Source organism: Cervus elaphus, chromosome X, assembly GCF_910594005.1.
Source record: "Cervus elaphus chromosome X, mCerEla1.1, whole genome shotgun sequence".
Classification (NCBI taxonomy): domain Eukaryota; kingdom Metazoa; phylum Chordata; class Mammalia; order Artiodactyla; family Cervidae; genus Cervus; species Cervus elaphus.
Genome location: NC_057848.1, coordinates 34424257 through 34441163, shown reverse-complemented (window position 1 = coordinate 34441163; position 16907 = coordinate 34424257). Strand labels below are relative to the sequence as shown.

Genomic DNA, 16907 nt, shown 5'->3' with positions numbered 1-16907 from the left:
TGCCAGATGGGAAAAGGCACAGATATGAAGAGGATAAAGAAAAGGGGTCTCTGGGACTTCCCCAGTGGTCCAGTGGTTGGTACTTTGTGCTTCCATTGCAGGGACCAGAGGTTCAATCCCTGGTGGGGGAACTAAGATCCCACATGCTGCATGGTACAACCAAAAAAACGGTGGGGCAGCAGTTGTTTTCACTCCTATTTTTTTTGTCCTTTTGCAACTACTCATGTAGTAATGGAGGATAAAAGTCTTTTACTTTGTTCACCTTTGGAAAAGGTTGAATGAATGATTAAAACAAATAGTTTACACATTGCTTTACAAGAGACTTCAAATTGAAAAGTTTGGAAAGATTCCTGGGGGAAGAGTCAGATTCATTGGGTTCTTGTCTTAGAGGGAGAAGATTATAACAGGAAAATAAATATTTAGAATCAGATTTGGTTCAAATCCAAGCTCTGCCACCTGCTAGCTTGTGTGAACTTGGGGAAACCATTTAGGCCCCCCGAGTCTCAGCTGTTCATCTATAAAGTGGGTGTAACTGCTTTGAGGGTTAAATGAGACAATGAATATAAATTGTTTAGTATTCTGCCTGGCACATTAGCAGTACTTAATAAAGGGTTGTAGTTTAGTCACTCAGTCGTGTCTGACTCTTTGTGAACCCATGGACTATAGCCTGCCAGGCTCCTCTGTCCGTGGGATTCTCTGGGCAAGAATACTGGTTTGCCATTTCCTTCTCCAGCGGATCTTCCTGACCCAGGGATCAAAACCAGCTCTCCTGCCTTGGCAGGCGGGTTCTTTACCACTAGTGCCACCTGAAAATTCCAATAATGGTAGATGTTACTATAGAGTTGGCATAAAAGTTTTAGTTTTTCTTAAGATGGTACTGAAAAACTCGAACGATCTTTTTGGCCAGCCCAATATTTGAGCCATCCTAGTTTATAGCTGGTTAAGCTACATGACTATAGATTTCTTCTTAGCGTCACTGTGACTAACCCAGATTTATTAGGGCTTAGTTTGCATACTGTAAAATTCACCAACTGAATTAAATGATTTTTAGAAAATTTACCAAGTGGTGAAACCATCATCATAATCTAATTTTATCCCATTTTCATCATCTCCAAAAGAAACACTGTACCAATTAGTAGTCACTGCCCACATGCCCTATTCTCTTCAGCCCTAGATGACTGCTTATCTGCCTATGTCTCTACAGATCTGCTGAGTCTGGATATTTTATAGAAATTGAAATCATATACTATGTGGTCTTTTATGACTGGCTTCTTTCACTTAGAAAATGTTTTCAAAAAAAAAATAAAAAAAATAAAAAAAAAGAAAATGTTTTCAAGGTTTTTATGGACAGAGAAGCCTGGTGGGCTATAGTCCATGGGGTTGCAACAAGTTGGACAGGACTGAGAGACTAACACTTAACTAACTTATACTATGTATCAATACTTCACTCCTTTTTTTAAAATGTTACTTTTTTGGATGCACTGGGTGACATGTGGGATCTAATTCCTTGACCAGGGATTGAACCCAAGCCTTCTGCCTTGAAAGCACAGAATCTTAACCACTAGACTGTTAGGGAAGTCTCCATTCTTTTTTTTTTAAGAATAATATTTTATTATATGTATAGAACACACTTTGTTATATCTATTGTAATATTCTTATCTGTAAAATGAGACTAGTAAGACCTGCCTTCTGTATCTATTAGAGTGATTGTGAGGATAAAATTAGATAATAGATATGGAAACACATTGACAAGGTAAAGCCGCAGCTCCAAGAGACTATTATTGTTCATGATATAATAGTAATAATAATAATGCTAGTGAGAGGTTGGAATAGCCAGTGGCTCCCAAACCTGCCTGCTTTTCAGAATCTTTTAGGGCTTTGGGAAAATATCAATTCCTGGGCCACACCTAGGAATTGACTCAGAATCTCCAGCGTGTGTTTTTACAGATTTCCCCAAGTGAACTGTACAAGCAGTTGAACTTGGGAAAGTACTAGAATAAATGATCCTGATGGTCCCCTTTAGCTACCTACAATAATGGGTATTCCTGGGAATACAGAAATCTTTTTCTTTTTTGACTTGTTTATCTTAAAGAAATAATGGAGCATAGAACATACTATGTTTCCAAATGGGCACATTATGAAATATTTAGCCTAAATAAAATGAAATGGAAACCAATTGGTTAATAATCACTATGGCCTTGTGGCACTCCTTTGTCTAATGCCTCTCTAGTCTAACTGTCTGCCGCTAGATACTGGAAGTAGTAAGGGGACCATTTTGGACCAAAGTGAGGTTATTGATGTCAATAATAACTGTTTTCCCACAGTTCCTTGGTTACATGAAAGGTCTTCATGAAGCCATACAGAATGTGGCCATATATGTATGAGCTGCGTTACCAGTGGATCAATGAATGAAATCCAAGAGTGGCTTCTTTTTTTGTTTAGTCTTTCATTAGAGAATTGTTCTTCCCTCATGTATTGTCTAATTCCTTCCCCACTTCCTTGTCTGTAAGTACCCAGATCAATCTTCATGGTATCATCTTGAGCATTATTATGCAGACCTTGGGACAAAATATTTAAATTGGTACAGTCTTGTTGAAAGATCTGTATGGTGACACTAGCTATGATCCACTTTCTTTGCCATAGCTCATTTGTTCCAATGAGATGAAACCACTTTCTCACTAATTTATCTTCTAACTACTAAAGCAAGCACATTGCTGAAGAGAAGGATTTTAAGATACCTGGGAGAGTGATACATCACTAATAGATCTGATAATACAATAAAGTGCCATTTAATATTTTCCTTCTGGAGGGAGGAAGCCCAGGAAAAGAGGAGAAAGCCCAGACAGATGTGCTTTTTGCACTGAGAAACTATAGACATATTTAATATTTTTGGAAATGGAGTTCTCCTGAAAGTGAAGAGAGATAGACATTAGATCATCTTGAGGCCACAGCTTGTTTCCTTCCTGTCCTTTCAGCTTTGCTTCCATGATTTCATTTCCTTACCCCCTCGCCCTGAAGCAGATTGTCGATTCCAGCAAATTGTCACCTTGCTTGGCTCTGAAGCCTGCTTTCCTTTTCGACTTCCAGCGGGTGGGAAATGGCTCCTGGAAGCTGTGGCAGGAGTAGAACCCAGCTGTGTAAAGGTGCAACACACCTCCCCCTCCCCGGCTCCAAGTGCCAGGCAGCAGGACCTGCAAGAAGCATCGAGCTCTGGCAGCACACGTTGCAGATGCTCACAAAATCAGAACAAGGAAACCTTAATCAAGAGAAGCAGCTCATTTGTTATCTTTCTGGAAGAGGAGAGTCCTTAGTTGGGGGCACCTATTTCTTTAACAGGCCATTACCATAACAACTCTGTCTCCCAAAGCCTGTTTGGGATGGAGAAAAGAAGAAAATTCCTTCTTATAGACCTTTAGGGCTGGAAGGAACTGAAATGTCACCTAGCACAATACCTTCCATTATAGACAGAAAAGCTGTGACTCAGATATTAAATGATTTGCCTGAGGTCAACACAACTTGTAAATGCCTGACTGGAATTTGAATCTAGGTCTGTCTGACTACCCCTCCACCATCACAAACATCCTGCCCTCTGTTGGGGGATGCTGATAATGGGTGAGGGTATGCATTATGGGATCAGGAGTCCTATGTAAAATCTGTACCTTCCCCTGAATTTTGTTGTGAACCTAAAACCGCTCTAGAAAAAGATAATGTTTAAAAATATTCTGCCTTCAGTGTGCACCAGCAGTGGCAGCAAGTGGCTTTGCTTGGTGTTAGCCATAAAGTTATCACATTTGGCATTGAAGCAATCAGAGGCCTCCTCTCAAGCAGCAGGAAATATTATCTTTGAAGCATGAGTCCCATGCAGTGCTCATATTCTATATGGATTATGGCACAGTTCCAAGATGCCTGCCCTTGCTGCTGCTTCTTTTCTTTCCTTCAGCTTCTACTCCTCCTCTTTTCATCTCCTTTCTCTAATCTCTTTCTTCCTCCTCTCTCTCTTTGTTCTTCTAGTTCTCTCTCTATTCCTTCAGATTAGGGCCTTAATAATAGTGATGGCTGGCATTTATCAAGTGCTCACTATGTACCAGGCTGTGGGCTCAGCTTGAGCCTCAGAACAACCTTCAGAAGTAGATATTGTTATCATCATCCCCACTTTGCAGACAAATAACTGAAGTGAAGGGGGGTTAGGTAATTTGCCCAAGGGTGCACAACAAGAAAATATTGGGGAACCCCATTCTGACTGACATCACATCAGCTGCTCTTTTTCCATTACTTCATATTGGGGCCAAAAGGAAAGAGAGTGGAGAGACTAAAATGTACTGTTGGAAAGTGTTCAACATAGATTTGGCTGAGAGCTGGGCCCTCGGAAAAGTTCTTGGGTGCCATATGATACTATAGCTGTCTGCCATCATGTTCATTTTCATCTGGGGTGGTTAATCATACTCATAGTTCAGAGGCTTAAGAGGTTTAAGAGATGGAAGCAAAAAAAAAGTCTAGAGTCCTAATAGGGCTACACAGCTGACTCTCCAGAGGAGACTGTAGATGAGTGAAATCATAAATATATAGCCTCATACATTTGCACACCACCAGTTGTCTGACAGAGTTTTAAAGTACATGACAAATTATGGAAAACATCTGACTCAAAGGCACTGACCTCTTGGAAGGTGCCCGTGCATCTGGTAGAGTGGTAAGGCAAGAGACCATTTCTAGTGTGTGGGGAATATTGGCTGTAAATATATGGAGGAATTGAAAGAGTCCCTTCATCCTTTAAGTCAAAAACTAAAGCCCACACCCTCTAATCACTTTGGTTGGATTGAATTGGCCAGTGGGAGCCAGAGAAATTAGGGTTTCTTTTGGCTGAGGTCTTTGACTTCCCCATCCTGGCTGTGCATGCAGGCACAGAGTGTAGGAGGGGGCCTGTGCTCACCTACAAACCCAGGTCTTGGTCTTTTTGTCAAGACAGAACACTAGCAGCTCCTGGGACTCAGAACAGGGTTGGAAGTTTACCTTCCCCCTCCACGCTCACATCTAAATGTCCTCAAAGGTACCCTAGAGAATCTGACTGAATCTTCTCTCAGCACTAACTGAGAAATTTATTAATTAACATGACTTAAAGTCTTTGGTGCTACAGCACAACAATCAATATATGCACAAGGAGTGAATTATCAGCCTGGCTGAATGTCTGCTCGGTTCTCCTGCTGAGACCAAAGGAAGAAGAGCCATCAGATTATAATTGTTTTTAATGCTTTCTTTGCACCGGCTTGGGTTGATTTATTTATTTATTAAACATTTTTACTGATGAGTTAAACCTGATTAAATCACACTGGTTTTCTGCAGCTTGACCTCTGGATGAACTTTTGTATACCCTGAGACTAATGTGTTCTACTGGACAAATTCAACCTTTTCCAATAGTCTCTCCCCCTCCAGGCTGAGCCTACCTCTTTTCTTCTTTTCTCCAGCTTCTAGGCCCAGGTGTCTAATCCCTTCCTCTTGCCCCTGGCCTCTGCCTTTCTTCCGCTGAATTAGTCATTTCCCCTGTGCATGCATGCTCAGTCACTTCAGTCGTGTCTGAGTCTTTGCAACCCCATGGACCATAGCCTGCCAGGTTCGTCTGTCCATGGGATTCTCCAGGCAAGAATACTGGAGTAGGTTGTCATGTCCTCCTCCAGGAGGTCTTCCTGACCCAGGGATCGAACCCACATCTGCATTGCAGGCAATTTTTTTTACCACTGAGCCACTGGGGAAGCCTAGTCATTTCCTCTAGCCCATGGTAAATGTGAAAACTGCACTAGATCCCTTCAATCCATAAATCAGGCTGTATAACATATTTTCACATCTCCACCTCATTACTTGTGGCAGCCAAGGATGAGCACTGGTGAAGACGGCCCTGAACACATAGAGCTAGCATGTAGCATTCGGTAAGATGGAAAGATGGGGAGTGGGTAGTGAAAACAGGGGAAACCATTCTCAAGCAGGAACTAGATTTGCAAACACAAGAAATAGTGTGAAATATGTGTGTGTGTGTGTGTGTGTGTGTGTGTGTCCAGGTTGTTAGTTAGGTAGTTTTTCTACCTGCCTGTGGGGATGATCAGTAGAAGACACAGTCATACACATACATGCATACATTCACTACATTCACCACACACACACATACACACACACACACACACACACACACATTTCACATTTTAGTATTCTGCTGCTTAACCATATACTCTGTCCAAAGTACAGTCTGCCTTCTTGGCCAGTTTGCACTGTATGCCCAATATGAAAGGTTACTTTGGTCACTTTAACTTGGAATAAAAATGTATTAATTTTGAAAGTTCTCCCCAGTTCATAATATAACAAAGGCATGGGACTGTGAGTCCAGAAATAGGATGGGAACATTAAGAAATAGAGACATATTAATGGAAACTTACAATACCATATGTAAAATAGATAGCCAATTGGAATTTGCTATACAACTCAGGGAACTCAAACAAGGGCTCTGTAACAACCTATAGGGGTGGGATGGGGAGAGAGATGGGAGGGAGGTTCAGGAGGGAGGGGACACATGTATACCTATGGCTGATTCATGTTGATGTTTGGCAGAAGCAAACAAGATTCTGTAAAGCAATTATCCTTCAATTAAAAAATAAATTAATTTTAAAAATAGAGACATGTTAAAAAACACTCCAGTAATGCCCCTAGACATTAACGCATATCCTAGAAGTTAATAGACATTTCAATTCCAGTAAAACAATGTCAAACTTGAGAACCCCACTTGGTAGATTATACTTAGATATGTTCATTGTCCTTGGGACCCTTAGCTTTATAGGATTTTTCACTAAGTATGCCATTATAATGAAGACTACTTTGCTGATTACTTGCCCTTGAATTTGAATGAACCAAACTGTTAGAGAGCCTAATTAGGAATGGCACATGAAGTTTGTTATTATCATCATTTCTCCAAAAGTCCTACTCCAAGGTCAGTGTGTATTAGTCTTGTTAGAATAGTCCATATACCTGCTATTAATCACCATGTATTTCTTCCCTTAGGGGAAAGCTATGTTTGCTCCTCAGACAACTTCTTTAAGAAGGTGGAGTACACCAAGAATGTCAATCCTAACTGGTCTGTCAATGTGAAGACATCTGCCAATATGAAAGCCCCTCAGTCCCTGGCCAGCAGCAACAGTGCCCAGGCCAGAGAGAACAAGGACTTCGTGCGCCCCAAGCTGGTGACCATCATCCGCAGTGGGGTGAAGCCTCGGAAGGCTGTGCGTGTTCTTCTGAACAAGAAGACAGCCCACTCTTTTGAGCAAGTCCTCACTGATATCACTGAAGCCATCAAACTGGAGACTGGGGTTGTCAAGAAACTCTACACTCTGGATGGAAAGCAGGTAGGTACTTTTTCCCCCAAATTACTCTTCATCTGTTCTGAATCCTTAGCTGACCATCTTAAACCTCAAACATCATTTTTGATTGGGTGACCCTTCCTCCACCTCTCATTATCCCTACCTGATATGTCTCATTTGGAAGAAATGTCCATTCAGCAGACAATGCAATGGAACAGGAATCTGAAGCTTTGAAATGCAATCTGCTTCTGACTTACCAAGTAGAATGGTCACTTATTAGTTTCCTTATCCGCTAAGAAAAGATGTGTTGTTGGAGAAGGAAATGGCAACCCACTCCAGTATTCTTGCCTGGAAAAGTCCATGGACAGAGGAGTCTGGCGGGCTGAAGTCCATGGGATTACATGACTGAGCATGTGTGCACAAGGGTGGAGGGAAATGGGTTGGTAGCAATAAAGTGGTAGAACTAAAAAAAAAAAAAAAAAAGAAAGAAAAGATGTGTTGGAACCTAGGTCCTACACACTCTTTTGAATATGAATTTAGCTATTGCATGAGGGAACCTTGATTGTTCAATGTATGTGACTGGAAATGAGATTTGTGCACTCATTTCCTCTCTGATATTCCTAAATTGGTATTCAACATCCATTCTGATGAAAAGAAGTTGAAGTGACCACTGTATTCTATAAAAGAAGTCATATATGGGGGAAACACTGAAGTCCCTGGTTTGTTGTCTTTGCCTCACACAAGACTACATTTTTTTCCTCTTTTCCATGTGACATAGCTGTCTTAATTTGGCTCCACTGATGGTTTCTGTGAGAAAGGGACTATTTCAGGATCCTAAAATTAGCCCAAGAAAGATGCTGACATCTGTTCCTCTCCAAATCAGGTTCTGCATGTCATTGGTTATGTTATAAAGTACCACCTATATTAATATCTGGGAAAGAATGCAGCCAGGCGTCTCCATCTGACAGATGCACCATTCTCTTGAGCATGGGGAGCTGTAAATATATGACAAAAAATGTTCCAAGGAAAGTGGAACAGTGGCTGGTTCCTTTGCCTCTAAAGAGAATCCTGGTCCATCATCAGACAAGACAAGTGTGGATTATTATCAGTCCATACTTTCCACCTCTTAAAATACCTTTGGTGCTTGAACTATATAGATTCTAAAAAAAAATTAATTCACTATATCAGAATCATGAGTGTTCAAATGCAGAGCTATGTCTCCTTCTATCATTTCTATTATATACTCTGCACTACAAGATTTTAAATTGCTGGGAAAACGCAAATTCATGTACATGGTGATTTGGATAAATGTGTGCCTTCTATCTATTCCCCACCATTTTGTGATCTGAGAGAAACCTGGAGGTATTGGTTGTATGTGATTTGTGTTGGTTGTACCAAAGCAATGGGTTTGTCTGCAATGGGAAAAGTTCCAACTCCGAAGTATCTGTCTAAAGAGTATCTGTTTTTTGAGGACCAAGTATATATTGAACAGGAGCTGTCCAGGAATAGGAATACTCATCAGAAACCTCACCTCAGAGAAGTAAGGCCTAGGAATTTTATGATCAGTGGATCTTAGAGTTGAGGGTGACCTCAGAAGCCATGATATTTAATCTCCCTTCCATGGCAAGGATATAATCGACAACCATTTCAATTTCATAAAAGCCTATTTCACTGTTGAACAGCTGGAGTTTTTAGAAAGATTTTTCTAACATTAGGCATAATTCCATTTCCCTGTACCTTCAGCCTCTTGAAGAAGTACAGGACAAATACAAACCAGGAACATCAGACTGGGATTTAGAAGGCATAGTTTCTAATCTGGTATTGCTGCTGCTGCTGCTGCTAAGTCTCTTCAGTCGGGTCCGACTCTGTGCGACCCCATAGATGGCAGCCCACCAGGCTCCCCTGTCCCTGGGATTCTCCAGGCAAGAACTCTGGAGTGGGTTGCCATTTCCTTCTCCAATGCATGAAAGTGAAAAGTGAAAGTGAAGTCGCTCAGCCGTGTCCAACTCTTAGCGACCCCATGGACTGCAGCCCACCAGGCTCCTCCATCCATGGGATTTTCCAGGCAAGAGCACTGGAGTGGGGTGCCATTGCCTTCTCTGCACTTATCCTGTAACCTTGGGCTAATCACGTAACTATTCTGAGGCTCGCGCTTCTCTGCACAAAGGAGCTAATCACACCTGCCCTTTCCATGCTCACAGGATTCTCATGAAGAGCAAATGAAATCATGGATATGAAAGCACTCTGGAAAAAACACGATATAAATATGTGTGCATACAATTCATCATGAAGTGAAATAAAATATGTAAATTGTCAGACAATTTAAATACATATTAATAAGTGTTAGCCCTCTTTCTTCAACTTTACCTTTCTATCATTCTTACCACAAATCTCCAGCATTATATGGGATGTGCATTCTGTCGGCTGTGCATTCCTTGCCATTCTGGGATTGTTCCTAATAATAATAATAATAATTATAAAGGACACCTCCACCTCCTAGGTAAGCAAGCTCCAGTCCAGTGATGGTGGATTTTCATCCTATAGCAAGCTTTCCAACTCCTTTCAAGCATGGGTTCCCATTTCTTTGGGGAACACTTTACAAAATGTCAAGGTATGATATGGTGTGTGTACAGACACGTCAGGGAGGAGTGCGCAAGGGAGCAGAACAATGCCTTGGCAGACATCACTGACTCTGCACTTACTGTTTGTTCTCTTTAAACTTTCTCCCTCTCCCTACTCTAACCCCTGGGGGTCATCTTTTAAGGTCTGGTCCCAGTCTCATGTTATTTCTGTAAACTTCTCTGTCTCCATCATGCAAAGTTAAAGTAATTTTAATCTTTTCTTTAAATGCTCACCTCCTGATACACAGTGGATGCTCTATAAATGTTTGTTGATTGAATGGGTTGTTTGTGCTCAGTCTTTCAGTCGTGTCTGACTCTGCAACCCCATGGACAGTAGCCCACCAGGCCCCTCTGTCCATGGAATTTCCCAGGCAAGAATACTAGAGTGGGTTGCCATTTCCTTTTCCAGGGGATCTTCCCAACCCAGGGATCAAACCCACGTCTCTTGGGTCTCCTGCATTGGCAGGTGAGATTTTACCACTAGCGCCAGACTACACTTAGGTCTATCAGAAGACATAGCGGTCTTCCAAAGGGGTTCATATTCCACCTGGGAAGCGCCTATTACTTACTTGGAAGTCACTGAGGTCAGACTTTTAAAGAAGATTTTCCCCAAAGTGTATTCTGAGGACTGAACCCATTTCCCCACTCCCAGAAGCTCTTCATGAAAGGGTTTTGTGGTCAAATAAGATTGTGAAATGCTGCACATTATGTACCTTTCTTAGAGACTCACATTGCCCATTGGCACATTAAATGTTCTGAGAAGTCCTACAGAAAGGAAATCCGTTTAATTTAGACCCAGTATTTCCCAATCTGAAGCTTCCCTTGTAGCTTAGTCGGTAAGGAATCTGCCTGCAATGCAGGAGACGTGGATTGGGAGATCCCCTGGAGAAGGAAATGGCAACCCACTCCAGTGTTCTTGCTTGGAGAATTCCATGAACAGAGGAGCCCAGCAGTCTACAGTCCATGGAGTTGCAAGAGTTGGACATGACTTAGCAATCAAACCACCACATTTCTCAATCTTATTTAACCACAAACATATGTCATGGAATAACACAGATGTACGCGCACACACACACATGAGAGAGAGCATGCTATGAAATACTGTTTATAGAATATGCTGAATGATTAAGAACTAACTTCTTTTATCTCACTGGTAAGATTGTCATACATGGGATAACCCGTAAATCAATCATTGTTATATGGTTACAGCAAGGACATTAAAGTAGAGAATTTAGGGGTATGAGGACAAAACCTACTAATTACAAAATAGGTACTGAGTATACTGAAAGTGGGAGCCAAATTCAAAATTTTGGAGCCCAGCCTATTTCCCAATTCTAGTGATGACAGCCCTCATGTCATTTTGATTACTAGTAGGTATTCTTACTACTTGGGAATATGATCTTCCTCTGTGCATGCTGAAGGCACACGTGTTGCAATGACTTGTACTTGCTTGGCTGAGATTCCATGCCTGTCTTTGGCTAAAAGTGGCACCAGGCAGAAATGACGAAGTATGGTCCAGGCCATTTGTTATGGAATGTTTTTATCATGAAGTCAAGACCATCACTTGGTTTCAGTATTGCTCTAACTGGATCCCAAATGGACCAAATCAAGTCGTTTTCTCCCCCTTTGTTTAAATAAAGATCAGTTAAAACAACCCAGTTGATTATACCCGATTTATTGTTGCTTCTGTTCTCATGTGTACCATTTGACTGGCTTCTGATGATTGACAAGCAATCTGGACATGGCTCTCATCTCTTTCTCTCTGTTTTTACTTTGTTTGGATGTGCTTTTGGAGCCTTTTGTCTTTTTAGGGCTTATGTTTTGCTGATGTAGAAGACCAGTTTCCTTTGAGATATTTGTGCTCTGTGTAGACAGCGAAGCTGAAGTGAAAAAAGTCCAGGTGTTAGTCGCTTAGTCATGTCTGATTCTTTGCGACCCCATGGACTGTAGCTTGCGAGGCTCCTCTGTCCATGGAATTCTCCAGGCAAGAATACTGGAGTGCATAACCATTCCCTTCTCCAGGGGATCTTCCTAACCCAGGGATGGAACACAGGCCTTCTGCATTGCAGGTGGATTCTTTACTGTCTGAGCCACCAGGGAAGCTCAGATAGGGAAGCTAACCATCACTAATAGGATGAGGTCCCAATTTATTCCTCACTTCAATAATAAATTGCTAATAGAATAAGGAGTAGTTGGTAGGGCCCTGGCTACTCCCAGGGGCTATATGGATTTCTAGGCAGTCAGGGCTTCCCTGATGGCTCAGACAGTACAGAATCCACCTGAAATGCAGGAGACCTGGGTTCGGTCCCTCTGTTGGGACGATCCCCTGGAGAAGGGAATGTCTACCCACTCCAGTATTCTGGCCTAGAGAATTCCATGGACAGAGGAGCCTGGCAGGTTACAGTTCATGGGGTCACAAAGAACTGGACATGACTGAGCAACATTCACTTCACTTCACCTCAGTTCACTTCAGGGAAAACAGGATGAAGGGTTGGATGGTGATACATATTAGTTCACTCTCAGGTGAGGTTGTTCTTTTGATTCCTGGAGTGGTTGCAATGTGTTGACAAAATTATCCAACTATTAATTTCTGTAATCAAGCCACATGTTGACCTTTATGGTTAAATGTCATTGACGCACAAAAACTAGAACCCAAATTTCTGGTTCATTTTGTAGTAGTGGCTCAGTAGATAAAGGGTCTAGCCTTAAAGTCATTTACATTAAACACAGGGCATGATGATTCTGTTAGAGATTCAGAGCTTTAATAATAGACTTTTAGCTGCAGCTGTTTCTCACACCATCCATTTTCATGTTATACTTACTGGCATCTCTAGGCTCAGTTTTGTCTACATCCAGGTTCTGTATAGTCACAGATTCCCTATGGCCTCAACATGCCTGCCTAAGGGATAAATATGGCCGTTAGTATTTGTGTTAGCTTTGTTAGGCCAATTTTTAAAATTAGATGAATTTATTTTCTGTTTCTGTCTATATCTTTCTAGTACCAACTACTTGAACCAGGAATTTTAGGTCTCAGAATAACAGAAAATAGGTTTAAATGATTCCCAGATTACCCAGAGCCTTGGAAGCTAGAACAGGAATTTTAAGAAATGTTTTGAATAATAAGATGGTAGAATAGGAAAATGAGAGCATGAAGGGTATTTGAACTGCTGTTAAGTATTCCAGGAAAGACTTGCCCCTTCCATCTTGCTGTGCTAAATAACTGGGTGCTGGAAGCACAAAGGTAATTGCAGGCAACACAGGAAGACTAGTTGGATTTAACCTTGGAAATGTTGAGCGCATTTCCCAAGGTGGATATATCTTTATTTTGCTTGTGTAGGCGTTTCTTCTCCATGCTCCCCCCTCTCCCCCGCATCTCAGCCCCTCCAGCCACATCTGGTCTTAGTTATACTCCTTGGCCTTCAGGTCTCCCATAGCCAACCTCTCTCCCCTCCTAGTGCTATGTCCTGTCAATCAACGTTGGGCTCAATAGAAAAGGCCACATGGACATAAATTATGGCCCAGAAGGGAGGTCATTTATCATTGACCTTCACTTAACAAAACCAAGGCTGGAAAGGTAATGTTTGTATTACCAAAAGTTCCCTCTCCTCAACCTTCCACAAATTGGATTCCTGGAGACAGGTTTTGAGAGGATTGGCTTGAGCATGAAACAGAAAAGAGCAGAGAAGTGGAGCCAGGCTGGGCCCTTTGAAAGGAGATGGTTTGCAAACTACTTTGCCATATGTAGTATAGACTTCAAGCTGTCTCATACCAAGGTAGATTTTGTACTTTAAAAGCAGGCTTAAGGGGATTCCTTGGCAGTCCAGTGGTTAGGATTTGGCACTTTCACGGCCGGGGCCCAGGTTCAATCCCTGGTCAAGGGACTAAGATACCACAAACCACTTGGTATAGCCCCCTTTCCTTTCAAAAAAGAGGTCTTATGATGGAAGTGGCCGAACATCAAATATACTGTTCTTCTGGAAAGAAAGGACCAAGTATAGTCTGGTGATTGGTCATTTCTTCAGTAATTAATCATCTTCAGTTCAGTTCAGTCACTCAGTCGTGTCAGACTCTGTGACCCTGTGGACTGCAGCACGCCAGGCCTCCCTGTCCATCACCAACTCCTGGAGATAACTCAAACTCATGTCCATTGAGTCAGTGATGCCATCCAACCATCTCATCCTCTGTCGGCCCCTACTCCTTTCGCTTTCAATCTTTCCCAACATCAGGGTCTTTTCAAATGAGTCAGCTCTTCGTATCAGGTGGCCAAAGTATTGGAGTTTCAGCTTCAGCATCAGTCCTACCAGTGAATATTAAGGACTGATTTCTGTTAGGATGGACTGGTTGGATTTCCTTGCAGTCCAAGGGACTCTCAAGAGTCTTCTCAAACACCACACTTCAAAAGCATCAATTCTTCGGCACTCAGCTTTCTTTATAGTCCAACTCTCACATCCATACATGACTACTGGAAAAGCCACAGCCTTGACCAGACGGACCTTTGTTGGCAAAGTAATGTCTCTGCTTTTTAATATGCTGTCTAGGTTGGTCATAACTTTCCTTCCAAGGAGTAAGCGTCTTTTAATTTCATGACTGCAGTCACCATCTGCAGTGATTTTGGAGCCCAGAAAAATTAAGTCTGCCACTGTTTCCACTGTTTCTCCATCTATTTGCCATGAAGTGATGGGGCCAGATGCCATGATCTTAGTTTTCTGAATGTTGAGCTTTAAGCCAACTTTTTCACTCTCCTCTTTCACTTTCATCATGAGGCTCTTTAGTTCTTCTTCACTTTCTGCCATAAGGGTGGTGTCATCTGCATATCTGAGGTTATTGATATTTCTCCTGGCAATCTTGAGTCCAGCTTGTGCTTCCTCCAGCCCAGCGTTTCTCATGATGTACTCTGCATATAAGTTAAATAAGCAAGGTGACAATATACAGCCTTGACATATTCCTTTTCCTGTTTGGAACAAATCTGTTGTTCCATGTCCAGTTCTAAATGTTACTCCTTGACCTGCATACAGAAATCTCAAGAGGCGGGTCAGGTGGTCTGGTATTCCCATCCCTTTCAGAATTTTCCACAGTTTATTGTGATCCACACAGTCAAAGGCTTTGGCATAGTCAATAAAGCAGAAATAGATGTTTTTCTGGAACTCTCTTGCCTTTTCGATGATCCAGCGGATACTGGCAATTTGATCTCTGGTTCCTCTGCCCTTTTTAAAACCAGCTTGAACATCTGGAAGTTCACGGTTCACGTATTGTTGAAGCCTGGCTTGGAGAATTTTAAGCATTACTTTGCTAGCATGTGAGATGAGTGCAATTGTGCAGTAGTTTGAGCATTCTTTGGCATTGCCTTTCTTTGGGATTGGAATGAAAACTGACCTTCTCTAATCCTGTGGCCACTGCTGAATTTTCCAAATTTGCTGGCATTATTGAGTGCAGCACTTTCACAGCATCATCTTTTAGGATTTGAAATAGCTCAACTAGAATTCCATCACCTCCACTAGCTTTGTTTATAGTGATGCTTCCTAAGGTCCACTTGACTTCACATTCCAGGATGTCTGGCTCTGGGTGAGTGAGCACACCATCGTGATTATCTGGGTTGTGAAGATCTTTTTTGTACAGTTCTTCTGTGTATTCTTGCCACCTCTTCTTAATATCTTCTGCTTCTGTCAGGTCCATACCATTTCTGTCCTTTATTGAGCCTTTCTTTGCGTGAAATGTTCCCTTGGTATCTTTAATTTTCTTGAAGAGATCTCTAGTCTTTCCCATTCTGTTGTTTTCCTCTATTTCTTTGCAGTGATCATTGAGGAAGGTTTTCTTATCTCTGTTTGCTATTCTTTGGAACTCTGCATTAAAATGGGTATATCTTTCCTTTCCTCCTTTGCTTTTTGCTTCTCTTCTTTTCACAGCTATTTGTAAGGCCTCCTCAGACAGCCATTTTGCCTTTTGCATTTCTTTTTCTTGGGGATGGTCTTGCTCCCTGTCTCCTGTACAGTGTCATGCACCTCCATCCAGAGTTCATCAGGCACTCTGTCTATCAGATCTAATTTATCATCTTGGAGTTTTATTGTTGATGAAGTGCTGTAGGCTCTGAGCAGTGATGGAGCTGGAGCTTGGTCATTTCAATCAAAAGCTTTGACACAGCATTCCAGTCTCTCACACTGACTTGTCTATCAATATCCAACATTCAGCAGATGGAAAGAGCCTGAAACTGTGATTCAAAGACTTGAGTTCTAGTCTTCACTCTATTTTCCACTAGTTTTATGTTTTGGGAGCCAATCAAATCTCTTTTCTGGACCTCAGTTTTTGAGATAAGTACATGACCTACAAGAGTATTTCTAGCTCCATGTGTTGCTTCTGTTTAGGTATTTTTCACCAAGGGGCTACTCTTCTCAAAGCCCTCCACCTCTCTATGCTCCTAGTCTCTCCAACCTGATGTAGTAATCATCTTGGTGGATATGTTATTTTCTAGGATGGTTCCTAAAGGGATTTACACAGTTCTTATATTCAGATCTTTCAATGTCTGTGAAGACATAAACAGAGAATACTTTCAAACGTAATTTTGATTTGACTTCCTTTTCTTATGGATGTGTGTGATATGAGAGGGTGGAGGAATCACTAAACAAAACGAGATAAAAGCCAGCTTGCTAATTGTTGCAAGCATTTGACAGTGCCATTATTAAGGCATCTTCAACACAGTGGTGCTATTTTCAGTGCAGAAAAGGAATATTGCCAATGGGAGAGGTTAGCATCAGAGCTATTTCTTAAGTAATCAGGAGAATCATTAAGTCGGAGTTTATCAGGGAGTTGATTCCATGAACAACCTTTAAAGTAACTGGCTTCTTGTTTTTAGTTCTTTATTTTCATCTTTCCCATTATTGCCATTCCCTCAAAGTGAAAGAAAGTTCATTGTCTCCAAATGCAGTTTTTAAAATAGCTTTACTGAGATATAAACCTT

The 16907-nt window shown here is 41.6% G+C and overlaps 1 protein-coding gene across 14 annotated transcripts in view; it reads left to right on the top strand.

Moving 5' to 3' along the window:
* DCX (doublecortin) overlaps positions 1–16907 on the top strand; it is a 378912-nt gene that overhangs the window by 270471 nt on the left and 91534 nt on the right. For all 14 annotated transcript variants that reach the window (XM_043895318.1, XM_043895319.1, XM_043895330.1 and 11 more), the window contains one exon: positions 7039–7379. In XM_043895318.1, coding sequence (XP_043751253.1) covers positions 7039–7379 — 341 coding nt within the window. The remainder of the gene's footprint in view (positions 1–7038; positions 7380–16907) is intronic.